The sequence below is a fragment of the Colossoma macropomum genome, unplaced genomic scaffold (genome assembly GCF_904425465.1).
Source record: "Colossoma macropomum unplaced genomic scaffold, Colossoma_macropomum, whole genome shotgun sequence".
Classification (NCBI taxonomy): Eukaryota; Metazoa; Chordata; class Actinopteri; order Characiformes; family Serrasalmidae; genus Colossoma; species Colossoma macropomum.
This window is the reverse complement of record NW_023494810.1, coordinates 7,286,480-7,299,150: the sequence shown is the minus strand read 5'-3', so window position 1 is coordinate 7,299,150 and position 12,671 is coordinate 7,286,480. Positions and strand designations below refer to the sequence as shown.

The 12,671-nt window shown below is 39.6% G+C and overlaps 2 protein-coding genes across 5 annotated transcripts in view; one reads left to right on the top strand and one right to left on the bottom strand.

The window, feature by feature from the left end:
• The window catches only part of dennd6aa (DENN/MADD domain containing 6Aa), a 28,765-nt gene extending 21,030 nt beyond the window's left edge, over positions 1-7,735 (bottom strand). Inside the window, exons 1-3 of the mRNA XM_036559344.1 lie at positions 7,406-7,735; positions 5,997-6,035; positions 5,040-5,082 (exon numbers count right to left, since the gene is read on the bottom strand). Of these exons, the coding sequence (XP_036415237.1) occupies positions 5,040-5,082; positions 5,997-6,035; positions 7,406-7,624 (301 nt within the window). The 5' untranslated portion in view covers positions 7,625-7,735. The remainder of the gene's footprint in view (positions 1-5,039; positions 5,083-5,996; positions 6,036-7,405) is intronic.
• Positions 7,736-10,616: 2,881 nt separating this feature from the next.
• The window catches only part of slmapa (sarcolemma associated protein a), a 71,452-nt gene continuing 69,397 nt past the window's right edge, over positions 10,617-12,671 (top strand). For 3 of the 4 annotated variants that reach the window (XM_036559702.1, XM_036559705.1, XM_036559700.1), the window contains exon 1: positions 10,617-12,143. In XM_036559702.1, coding sequence (XP_036415595.1) covers positions 11,946-12,143 — 198 coding nt within the window. In that variant the 5' untranslated portion in view covers positions 10,617-11,945. The remainder of the gene's footprint in view (positions 12,144-12,671) is intronic. The other variant, XM_036559701.1, reaches the window with a different exon arrangement.

The window sequence follows — 12,671 nt, the reverse complement described above, 5'->3', positions numbered from 1 at the left end:
TTATATTAAAAAAAAAATACTCATGAATAGGGCTCTTAGTAAACTTAGTAGGGAGTTTACATAGTGTCTTGATATTCTTTGTGGATCTTCAATAAGATGCTGAACCATCACTTAACATGGTTACAAGAGGTCAAACTGCTTGTAGATCAGGAGTGTCCAGTTCTGTTTTTTCCCCCTAGGGTTGTGAGACTATGTGCTGACAACTGAATAATTACTGGTACAAATTTTATGCTATAAAAATGGTCAGACATACTGACAAACTGCAATGATGTCCACTGCTCCTGCATTATATTCCTAAAAGAGAAACGTATGGGGAAAAAAATAACTTGAGCTACATCCAAAACCATTTATATTTTGTCTGCATTTAAAGTTATTGTGTAAGAAAATTACTTGTTTCCACTGCTCAGTCTTGTTTTTGTATTTGGACTGACTGAAAAAACAAAAGCAAAATATCTTTATCCAGTTTACAGGGACGACGCACATTACTAGACACTTCTACTACTGTGCCAGTTTAGCCATTTTAGACTGCTCTCACTGGGCAGGTACGAAAAGACAAAAGCACTAACCAGGTGCTTACAACATGAATAATGCATGCAGCAATATAAGACAACAATGGCAACTAGTAAAATGATTTATACACTAGGATCACATTCTTGATTGGTATTTAGCCACAATTTTAAATTAGCTGAAAAGAAAAGAGCGAAAAGAAGGCCAAGCTCATTCCAAGCGTGAGCTACTCTTGTGTATTGCAACCCCACTACTAACTATGGAGTTGAATCAAGTATAAATGCCAAACTGTACTGGACTAAAGCCCTACAGGACGAGAGCTGGATTGTGGACGCTGTGTAATTTCTAATTACTTACGCAATTTTATGCTTGAAACATCTTTTGATGTATCTTTACTTTGCCCCCTGCTTCAAGACTTGGCCTACATGCTTAACCGTGCTTTTGTCTTATGTTTCCTTTTAACAATTCCAAAATGCTAAGAGTAACGGCGTAGAGCATCCCCAAGAACGCTCCATTATCGTATTTCAGTAAGATGAGAGGAGGATCAATATGACACAGAGGAGGCTGGGGAACACCGTGGATAACTACAACGCAAGGTTTACAGTTCCAAGCACAGATATCAGCACCTATTCATTAATGAGGTTAGGCTCTATACTACACTACCCACTATACAAACACACTATGGCTCATGTAGTCAGTGTGTATATTTACTCAAATAATAACTGCTGGTTATTTGTGACTGTAAAATCCTACTGCTTAAACACCAATATCCTACAATAGGGCTGGACCACGCAGCATACAAATAGACATAAAATGCTATGTCATTACACAGTAGGTGGATTTTTGACCTCCAAGGTATAAAGTACCCTCAAAGGTGCAACACAGTCCTTAAGGTGGGCATTTTAAATTAGTTTTAAAGGTACAGTACACTCACTTTCTCAGGGGGGAAACTGGCATATCTTCGAATAGCTTCTAATCTTTCCTTTATTAACCAGAAAATTATAAGAAAAACTCAAGTTAAGAGAGGAGTCAATGCAACAACAGAATGTGGTACCATTACATTCCCTAAATAAAGGTACTGTGGCCACAGTGGCCATGCTTGTATACTGACAAATATTTTTTTTCTGAGTGTAGGATATTGTAGCAAAATGTTCTTATATTTAATGTACGTTAAATGTGACTAGCTTTTATTCCAGGCATGTTCGGCACCATTTCTATTGGTCTATTCATCATTAAACACTATTTTGATGGCAGCTAGTGTTTTCAAATGGTGTCAAGACCTAAAATTTAACACCAAGGGGTTATGAGGTTTTGATATCACATGGACCATACATTACATACACATACATTTCTGAAGGTGGGTTGCTGTATTTTTAAAATCAAATTCAATGCTTTTTCATGTTGTTTAAAGACCTCAACAATAGAAAACAACAACACTTTAACTGCACAACAAACCAATATGGCATGTATTAATGTCCATTATATTCAAACAAATTGGTTGAAAATCAAAGATGTACACATTCACTTGCCTTGTTTGACTTTGTTCTCAGTTTTGCCATCCTCTAGCCTTTCATTAGTTAGCAGTTTCTGACCACTTCTGGCTGAATTAGGTTAATATATATGAGAACACTTTTCAACCCAGTCTTTAGGCATCATCTTATAACCCAGTACTTCTAGTAAAATATAAGATTTTTAGATATTTTATGCCCTTTTTTTATTTAAGACTTTAAGATCTTTTAAGTATTCATGGGAACCCTGTTAAATGGATTTAAGGATGTACAAACAGATGCTGTGCTTTGAAAACCCCATTTAACAAACACAATCGATAGAACAAATGTAAGTCAGAAGCTTTCATTTAATAACAACAGCTAATTAATTATGAACCAGTAGCCTCTTCAACACAACCGCCATTCATTATAAATAATCTATGCTTGAGAGGATGAGGCATACATAGACTACAGTGTTGGTGACCTTCATTAAAGGTAAGCTATTCAGTATGACATGGCGTCTCAATACAATACATGTCAATGCAGAAATTATAAGGAGAGCCTAAAGATGTGCTTTCTGTTAACATATAAATGTTTCCATTTTAGCTTATTAGATCTTCAATGTTGTACAATATTTTATAATATGTATTGATTTACGCTTACAAGAAGTATGCTTTTTCTTCCTAAAACTGACCTAAATGTAAAGAAGAAGAGGAGGGAGGGTCTACCCTCACTGTCGGCTTGCTTGTTTAGTTTTTATTACAGTTCAAGCAATATAAGCAGTATTAAAATAAGCACTTTATTTGCTCCAGCCTGCTGAACGCATTGTTCAAAGACAATGTATTTGTAATGAATTGAGAGGCTCGTATTGAGCGATACAATTTAATGCACTGAAAGGCAGAAAGGCAGTTCTGTACTAGAGAATTAGTTGGCCTGGTACCCAAACATGATCTTACACAGACTGAACAGATCACTGGACTTTGATACTATTACATCTGTCATGAAGCATCAAGGTTTAAAAGTCATGCTACTATTATGTTACCTATGAGATAAACAGTCGTTAATTCAGCACAGCCAAATAGACACTCTTCCCAATACTTTCTGGTTTGCTTTGTAGCAGCATATTAAAAAATAAATAGTCGCCAGCGATATGATGGATTTCAAGTGACTTTTAATCACATTTTACATTTTTCCATTTCCGAAGCAATCATTTTATAGCAGCTTATCACTGCAATGAATCCAAATTGTTATGAGTTATTAACTGATTGACTGACTGATATCCTTAAATGTATCCCATTATCAGTAGGGACATTACGACAATGGTCAGGCAAATGTATTACATTATCAATGTAATCACATCAAATGACTACATAATGATTAATTCATAAGTAAGCGAGTACATTACTGATCATAACACAGCCTAGTCTTTTAAACTGGAAAATAACGCAATTGTTTTTAGGGCGCACTGATCATTCAGTCCAGACCTCTCCAAATAAACACTTACCAATTAACATTAACAAATTAACAATTACTTCTTGACTGATTTATTGATCTGCTCCTGTAAATAGCAATCATTAAAGTTGGCTACATAGAGACATGCTCAATGAAGGTGTCTGGTGTTTTAAAACTGGCTAAGACCGAATGTATATCAGTAGGCTAACCACAAACAAGCCAATGTCATCTGAAAAGTAAGCCAAAGGTCGCCATGAAACGAATGAAATGAAACTTCATTAACCTTTCATCTATCAACAAGGAGAGGTGAGCAACATGGCAGACATATAATGATGTTTTTCAGATATTTTCATGATAAACAATAAGCATCACAATGTTTTATGTTTTTTCTGAGGTTTAATAAGTTGGAACAAACCAACAATAAGCAGTGTTTTTACAGTTAATAAATGCTATGAAAAACTGAACACAAGATAAAAATATTTTTATTTAGAGTCGCACATTCTGAATTCAATTAATGGGGCCTAATTATGCTCTCAGTGCTCTTTAAGATATCCACAATATGCTTAGAAATGCACCTTGTGATGTTATGTGATGTCATTTATCACAATAACAATGAATATCATAATTTTGCCCATGCTTACAAACAAAGGCACTAACTTTAGGAACTGCATTCACAATTAACAAGAGAATTCTTAAACTTTCAGGGTAGTCTGCATCTGTTCAGCTCTGCTGAGATTGCTGGGCTTATCATGAGCAACGCTGACGACTAGCAATGCTAACTAATGCCATGTTCTCACTACATAATTTCAGCGTGATTTTCCACTCGCTGACAGTTTTTGGTGATTATTGAGAGAAGCCCCAGATCAGAAGCAAACTGCCGGCTCACAAATCGGCTCTCGATCTCTATATGTGAATTATTCAAAGACACCATCCAAGAGATCCACCGAAGCCTCAAAGACGCCCAAAGGACATCAAGCAGGCTAAATATCTGGTCCTGTCAGGGAGTCCAAATCCCATAGTGTGAAAAGTGTTGTGACCCAGTTGTTACTGGTAGTGAGTGTAGTGACAAGCTACAGCCAATGAGAGCGCAAGACATGGGGGTGAGGGGAAACCTGGAGGGGGGGTTGGCAGCATCAACAAGCATGGCTACAACAAAGGTTCTTACACCGATATTCTTTCCTTTTTTTTCTTTGTTTTTTTTCATAAGCGCAACTTCTTGTTGACATCCATTTGCTCTTGTGACACAACTTAGCTGGAGACCAGACAGACTCGTCTAAGATTCCTGCCAGTGAAAGACCTTGTAATGTGTGACCGCCTGTAAGTGATCAGTCATGTACTGCGCAAACCACAACTTCAGAATTCCACAAAACAGCAAGCAGTCTAGTGTGAACTGTACAGCGGTCTGACGACTTTGAATGTAGTGTGTCAGTGGCTTAGGCTAAATGTCTGAAGCCCCAGCAGAACTGTAAGGTATAGTCAGTCCTGAACCATCCTAGAGTCACCAGTGAGGCAGCTTTGGGATATTTGCACACTTTACAGGAGGAGACATACAACAAAACAAAGAAATTTTTATATCAGAAGATTTTCGCTTACCTGAGTTGGAGTCTGGGAATGACAGGTAGCAGATGCTTGTTTTCTGAAATGTGAAAGGAATTGGGAAACTTGTCATGCAAATAGGTATGTAATTATACACACATTTTTCAGGTTTGATCTGACTCTGAGGTCAAGATTCAGTTTGATTTTCTATATGGTTTTTGTGTTTAAAACATCTTGATTATATGGAGCTCTAATTATACACAATAAAGACTTTATATCATACAGGTTTAGCACAAATACAACATAATGTAAAGGATTCAGTGACTCAAAAGTCCAGTTATTTGAAAGTGGGTGCATGTACAGCACAAGCTACCCTCTCAGTCCACTGATAAGACGCACCCAGATGCCTAGTTTTGACAGGCATAAACCTCTGAAGTCAAACATGCCTCTGCCTGTAGTAAACAAAAATGCTCTGATGTTGATGCGATTTGTCCTTTGTACATTTTTCCCTCTGAAAGGTCCATTAAGGTACACAAAATACAAATTTTGATACAAGCTAACACTGCAGCATAATGTATTGACATTATAAGACTGGTAACTCCTGAAAGTGTGCAGTGAGGCAGCTGCCAAAAGGTACTGGTCTGCAATAGCCAACAGTTTGAGTAGCTGGTCTTGCTATAAAATGGACTTGAAATACAGTCTAAGACTTCCTTTCATGTAAAGTCATTTCAACACGCAGGAGTACTAGCTTGCTTATGGCATGACCACAGCAATATTTGTATTCTGACTACTTATCAAGGTCATAATAGAGGGGATTCAGTGTTATTAAGGGGAAACGAAGATACACAGAATAAAATGTATCAGCTTTGTAATATTTTGTTTTACCACAGGTCGCCTTGAGGCTCCATGTTAAAGAAGCAAAATTCAGAAACCATACATGTCTTCGCTGATCAAGCACATTGGGGGTAAAGGTGAAACTGAAAAACACAATTAAGAAATAGAAATTTGACCTACCTCTTTTTCTGTGAGCTTTGAATGATGAGGGTATATAACCTGCAAAAGATCAAAATTAGGAGACCAATAAGACTCAAAAATGTAAAAGGTGTTACTATCTTATCCTTGAAGAGTTATGGAACATCATCACGTATGACATAGACATGAGAACTGACTGCTTCATTGTTCAAAGCCGTCTGGGTCGTCCATAGTTCGATGGACTTAAACCTGTGTTGTTAAAAGTCTATTTAACTGAAACTGCCAATTCCAAGCTATTCACCCGTCCTCAGCAGACAGCAGAAAAGGCATTTCCCATTACTTGTCACATCTGTATCTGCTTTTTGAGTCCTGGTTTTGTCTGAGTGCTTGCTTTAGAACAGTTTCTGACTTTACTAATACAAATGCCTTTACCTACATTTCAGCTAAGTGAATTTTTGTACTGCTCTAACCAAGTCCATACAGCCCATACATGCAAACTAAGCTGCAAAAACAGCCTGTGGTGAATTAACTGCTTTCTTGATGCCATGAAAACCAGCATATTTACATATATTCACCTATGTGACCTAGAGCAGTTTAGCCCCGTTTATTCACATTGATGTTATAAGGAGAGTTTTAGACCAGACTGCTTTCTGCATGAGGCTAAACGCAGACCAGCCATTCAGAACAGAGGTCATTTTACAAACATCAGCCCTAAAGGCACGGTGGCAAAATCCGTTTAAGAGAAAATGAAAGGTTGGCAAATTATCACGTACAAATTAATCAAATATTTTGATAAACTAACCCAAATTAATGTATTCCGAAGAAGACTTTAATAAAAAAAAATAGAATATGTACTCTTTAAGTCAGTTGATAGTGACTTGACTCTGAGTTGTTTACAAGCTCTACGAGGACCAAATGACATGAGGATGACTGAAAACACGAGCATGCTGACATTGTTGTGTCTGCCTGGCCTACAGGAGGAACAGTACTTGATTTCATTTATATCAAGCTTTTTTGGGATAAAAAGTAAGAGACCAAAGCTTTTCTTTTGATTCCTGAAATTAAGTTTATGGTTGGGCTTTGTGTACCACAACAGCATTTAGCTACAATAACACAGAAATGACAATACCCCACAAAGACAGGAATACAAACTTGTGTGTGTGTGTTTGTTTTCGCTAACGCAGCTAAGCTAACATAAAGAAGGCTATGGTAAAGGACAACATTACCTAACTAACAGCAGCCGATACGCACTGCCACAGAGATTTTTATTAACACAGTGTCTGTTAATGCTGCTGAAGGTCTGCTAGTTGGTTAGCGTTAGCTGTCTAGTGTCCAGTTATGGGTTCAGCTAGCCTGCTAACCAGGCCACTGACCGAGGCACGTATGGTTACAGCTTGGTAGACACTGTATGCTTAAATAATTTAGCTATATTGCAATGTAAATGTGGCTACCTCCACCGCCTGTCCGAGCTCTAGGTCGAATCCCACCACACAGATGCAGTGCAGCCAGGCGGAGAATCGGTCCCACGGTAGCAGCAGCTGCTCCGGTTCTTCCTCTCCAGGCCCGTCGGCGGGCATTTCCTCGGCCGGGGACACTCTCAGCTCCCGGTCCTCTGAGTGTTCTGCTTCTTCCATTTGCTCCTCGACCTCCTCTGACCCTCGCAAGGCCATAGTCGAAGACCAAACCGCTTCTCCGTTCGCCTCAACTTCAGGGGCTAAACTAACTTAGCCAACTATCGCCGCGGACCGTATTCCGGATAGACGGTACGCTACATCCGTGGGACGCGGGTAACGTAGCAACGTAGGTTTCACATTGTTCTGCGCAGACTTCGCTGATCTCCAAAACATTACGTTCCGGTCTGAGACTTTGCACATAGTTTGTAGATCACGTAATTGCCACAAACTCGCTTTTAATTCGTTTTTGCTTAACAGTGTAAAACGCACATGCCAAGAGATTTAAAAAAGGGCAAAATATATCTTATAGGAAATGTGCATTTGTATTTGCAGAATTATGATAAATTAATTTACAATAAAGTTGACGTGTTTAGGCAAACGCTGCGTCACCACAGGGCACATGAATAATTGTATAGTTTTATGTTTTTTTTTATTCTGGTAAACCTGAATAAAAATTACAGTGAAAGGATCGGATCAGCTCTGCTGTCTCTTTTTGCTTTTTTAGTTGGCTCCGCCTCCGTTTTAATAAGGGAGTCTGCTATTGGTTGAAAAGAGTCTTTTAAATTTTAAATTTGTTGCCCTGCCCACCTTTATAATTTATCAATTAAAAAAGCAATATACCTTTAATATCCCTCATACAACACTGAGACGGCGATGGCAACAAGAGTTAAAAGATCATTTCAACGGTAGCATTCAAAAACGTTATACACTTGCATTGCATTTTCCCCACTGAAACACATGGCAGTCGTTTTGCTCATTCTTTTTAAGATGCATTTTTAAAATACAATAATATGAGCAAATACGAGAGCAATTATAAAGAATCTGTAAATATATTAATAATAATAACAATCTAATAATAGTAATAGCAATAATAATAATAAGAAGAAGAGTCTTTAATGTATAACAAAATTATACAATCTGACCTATCTGCATGTAAATGCAGTTCACTGAAATGTACACACAAATGAAGTTTAAAACTGATGAATGTTTAGGCTGTAGTGTAATGATACATGTCCTGCATAAACTGTATATAGGCACATTAACGAACAAACATTTGAATTTGTTTTGTTAGTCTTTACAGGTATTTACATAAATATATATGCTTGTAATGACCAAATCCTTGATGTATATGGACACTATAATGCATGCAGACAAATCTGAGCCATTTCATTGCTTCAGTAGTGGAACTGCATTGTCCTGAATATCACAACTGAATCATCCTATAAATCTAATAAGACCCACCAAACAAATAGGATTAGACTGTCTAAGACATTAAGAGTCCTGTATGCTCTGCTGGGTATGACAGATGTTCTGGGTAACCCACAATCCCACGTGTGAAATGAGCACTGGGTTTCTCTCCTCAAAGGGGAGTTCCACTGAATTTTCAAATTCATGCATGGTTAAATGGTTAAGATGTAAACAAAGTTGTTCTGAGGGGTTTGGTGTGAAATGCTCTGATCTAGAGAGTCTTACTGAGCCAGGATTGTTCACAGTGGTGGTGATAGGAACCAGGCGTCTACAGCATTTGATGCCTCTAAAAGCTCCTTAACAAAAAGTTATTATACAAAATGTTTACAAATATGTTGGCTGATGCCTGAGAAATTGTTTTACAACAGTTTTGACCTCAGGTTTTGGCCTTAAATGTACATTGGTAGAGGAAGGCCTACATGTAGGGACTTAATAAGGGGCAAAATAGACCCCAAATTAAACTTATTTTTCAGATTTACCAATATTTTATCATTATAAACATTACATATGAAAACTTAACAAAACACATGTAGGTTCACTGGATTGTAAATAAGATGGCTGTAAATGCATTGTAAAGGTTGCGACCCCCGGTTCCTATCACCACCATTGTAAAGAAATTTGAGTCTATAAATTTTTCCACTATGCATCCTTTCACAAACCAGCATTAATGTTACTTTGATGTGAAACAATCATGTTCCAACTCAAACATCTTTCCTGCTTCTAACAACAATCTTACCTCAGCAAATCACAACTCTGCTTAGTTTATGCACATGTGCGTATAAGCATGTGCATGCTTTGTAACGATGCATGTAATACATTTTTGATTACCATTCTAGCTACAGCTTGTCTGTCTTAAGAAAAGCTGTAGGGCTTTCCATAGTCTCTACCATTTCTATAGTAAGGGCAAGAAAAGCATGCATCAACACTTCAGCATCTTGCAGAGTGAAGTAAACAAGAAGGAGACAGAACAAATAACATCGGATTCCTCTCAAATGGTTTAATTTGTGAAGTCCTTTGGCTTTCTGTGCAGCACAGCTTTTTTCTGACACTTTGTGCGCTAAGCAGAAAGTAAATAGAGAAAGATAAGATAGTGTATGTGTCCAAAAGTTTGTAGGCACCTGCTTATCCAGCGTTTCTACTGTGAAATCAAGGGTATAAAAAGGGAGTTTGTCTCTTCTTTGCTGCAGTAAGAGCCCCTACTCTTGCGGTAAGGCTTTACACTATATGTTGGAACATTGCTGTGAGGAAGTAATTGCATTCAGCCACAAGCAGTGAGGTCAGGTGCAGATGTTGGATTATTAGTTCTGGATCATTTCAATCCACTATATTCCAGAGAATGCGGTTCCACTGCTCCACAGCTTAATGCTGGGGTGCTTTAAACCCCTCTAGGTGTACACCTGGCATCAGACACCTGGAATTGGGCATGGTGACCTAGGCCTAAACCTCTGCATAAACAGTTCAAAGCATATTAAATTCTAGTTATTTAATGGAAGATTATAAGAATGTCATAATTTGCAACACATTTCTTTTGGAGTCTTAGGTAAATAACGTTTCGGCAAACTTTCCTCAAAAAGGCTGCTCACTGTGTGACACACAGTGGGCAGAGGAAAGTGACCCATCACAGGACCTCATTTACAATTCTAAATTTGAGGCACGGCATTGGTTAACTCTGCCGTCAGATCTGCTCTGCGATTGGATGTTTTTAGCGTCACCGCTCACTTCCCGCCCACTCGCTCTCGTCTTTGCGAGCCCCGCCGGTTTGTATATTCCACTCCAGTATGGCGGCGGCGAGTTGCGGAGGAGGATAACTTAGTCTAAATAGTCCCTGATATAAACTCGGGTCGACTGGAGCACTTTATTCACCCGGCTTAGCCTCTCCAGGAAGCGGAGCCTCCGATGAAAGCCGTGGCTCAGGCTACGCGGTGTCGAAAAGGGTCAGAAACTTGTGTTCCGTGTCTTCTAGCATCTTGTGCTAGGCTAGGCTAGTTCCGAAGCTAACGCGGCTAAGCTAGCGGGCTACGGGATCCACTGCGCAAACTTTATGACTTAAAGGATACAGGTTACGTTACAGCACACCGCTCGCAGGAGTCGACGGCTGGGATATTAAGGTTACTCTTTTCGTAAAAAAACAGGCTCGGTGAAACAAAGCGAACCTCTACCTCGCAAGCTAACTCGGCTTGTCTCTCTGTATCTCGTTAGCAGACCAAGTTTCGGACGTTAGAGCGAAGCTAGCGAGCTGACGCTTTAGCTGCCATGAAGACCAAAAACACTTTATTCCGTACGTATGGCTGATCAGTCAGTCGCATTAGCTGTGCTCGGCTGGAAGTCTTAAGGTTAATAATCATGTTTTTGAGGCTCATTTTATGACTAAACAGTGTGTAGCTAGCTGCCTGTCCGTCTTGTGTGGGGAGTGGTGCAGCGTTGTTTTGTGGGGTCTGGTTAACTGATAAATTACTCAAGTTTAGCCACCTTTAATTGGCCTTAACCCCTGTTGGCTGGTGCGTGTCTTCTCATTAATGTACTTGAATAATTTGTGCTCAAATCGACGTGTTTAGCCCACAGTCCGTGAAAGCGCTTTACGGCTAATAAGGCGACTGTTGTTGGTTAGCAAAGGTGTCGCTGAGATTCTGAGGTCCACTGATCCCAACAGGTCCCCAGTTACCGGCCAGTTTAAACTCCGGATTTGGAACGGATTTGATGTGTTTGGACTTTTGGATGTTGGAAACTTTTTGTGCGAAGCGAGTCGTGGCTTGACATTGGAAGCTAAGGCGATGCATTTGTATGTCCGGGTGGAGGTGCAGTCCTACATCGCCTTGGGTTTTGTTTGACATCATGGTGGATTTGCGAGACGGGGGGGAAAAAAGGGGCTTGTAGTGTCTAAATAAGGTCTTCTTTTGGACATTATGTAGCCGGTTTGGAAGTATGTGCATGTGTCTGTGTTCCACGAGCCAAACACGACATCGACTGTTTCCCTAAAAGATAGGAAAGTGGAAGGTTTGCCATTCTGGATCAAGAAGCCCTGCCTTTCGTCTCTGGTTGGAGTAGCACTCCCAAGCCGTCGTCGTCATCCATGCCTTCAGCGCTGGCCATCTTCACCTGCCGCCCGAACTCGCACCCGTTTCAGGAGCGCCATGTCTACCTGGACGAGCCCGTCAAGATCGGGCGGTCGGTGGCCCGCTGTCGCCCTGCCCAGAACAACGCCACTTTCGACTGCAAGGTGTTGTCCAGGAACCATGCTCTCGTGTGGTTCGACCACAAGACAGGCAAGGTGAGTCATGTGTGTGTGTGTGTGTTGTGCGCTCTGCATGCAGAAACAGGTCCAACGGGCTCATGTGTATGAAATACATCTGCAGCCTGTTTACTTCCTAATTGAGAGCCGTTTTGATTTAGTTGGCTTGCTGAAATCTAATGGCACTTTTTTTAAATCCAAGTTATCTCAACTTCTCCACCTTACTTTAGTGATAGGTTTGTCCACTAAAAGTCACAAGTTAGGTGACCAAGTTAGGTGACCACCATTTCTAAATCCCTTTTAAATTTTGCCATTCAGCAATACTAATTAACAGGGGGCACTTTTTCTCATTATTATTATTATTATTGAATATTTAACATGGTGAATTTAATGATTGCCACCAACATGTAGGTGTTGTGTATCCCTTTAATATCTCCGGGTGAACACAGGAACTAAACACCAGAAAAAGGAACCCAAGCAGCTCTCTCTGATGGGACCGTGGCTAAAGGCCCAAGGCACTCAGTTTCACACAAAAAGAGATTATATGCCTAAATCAGTGAAAACGTG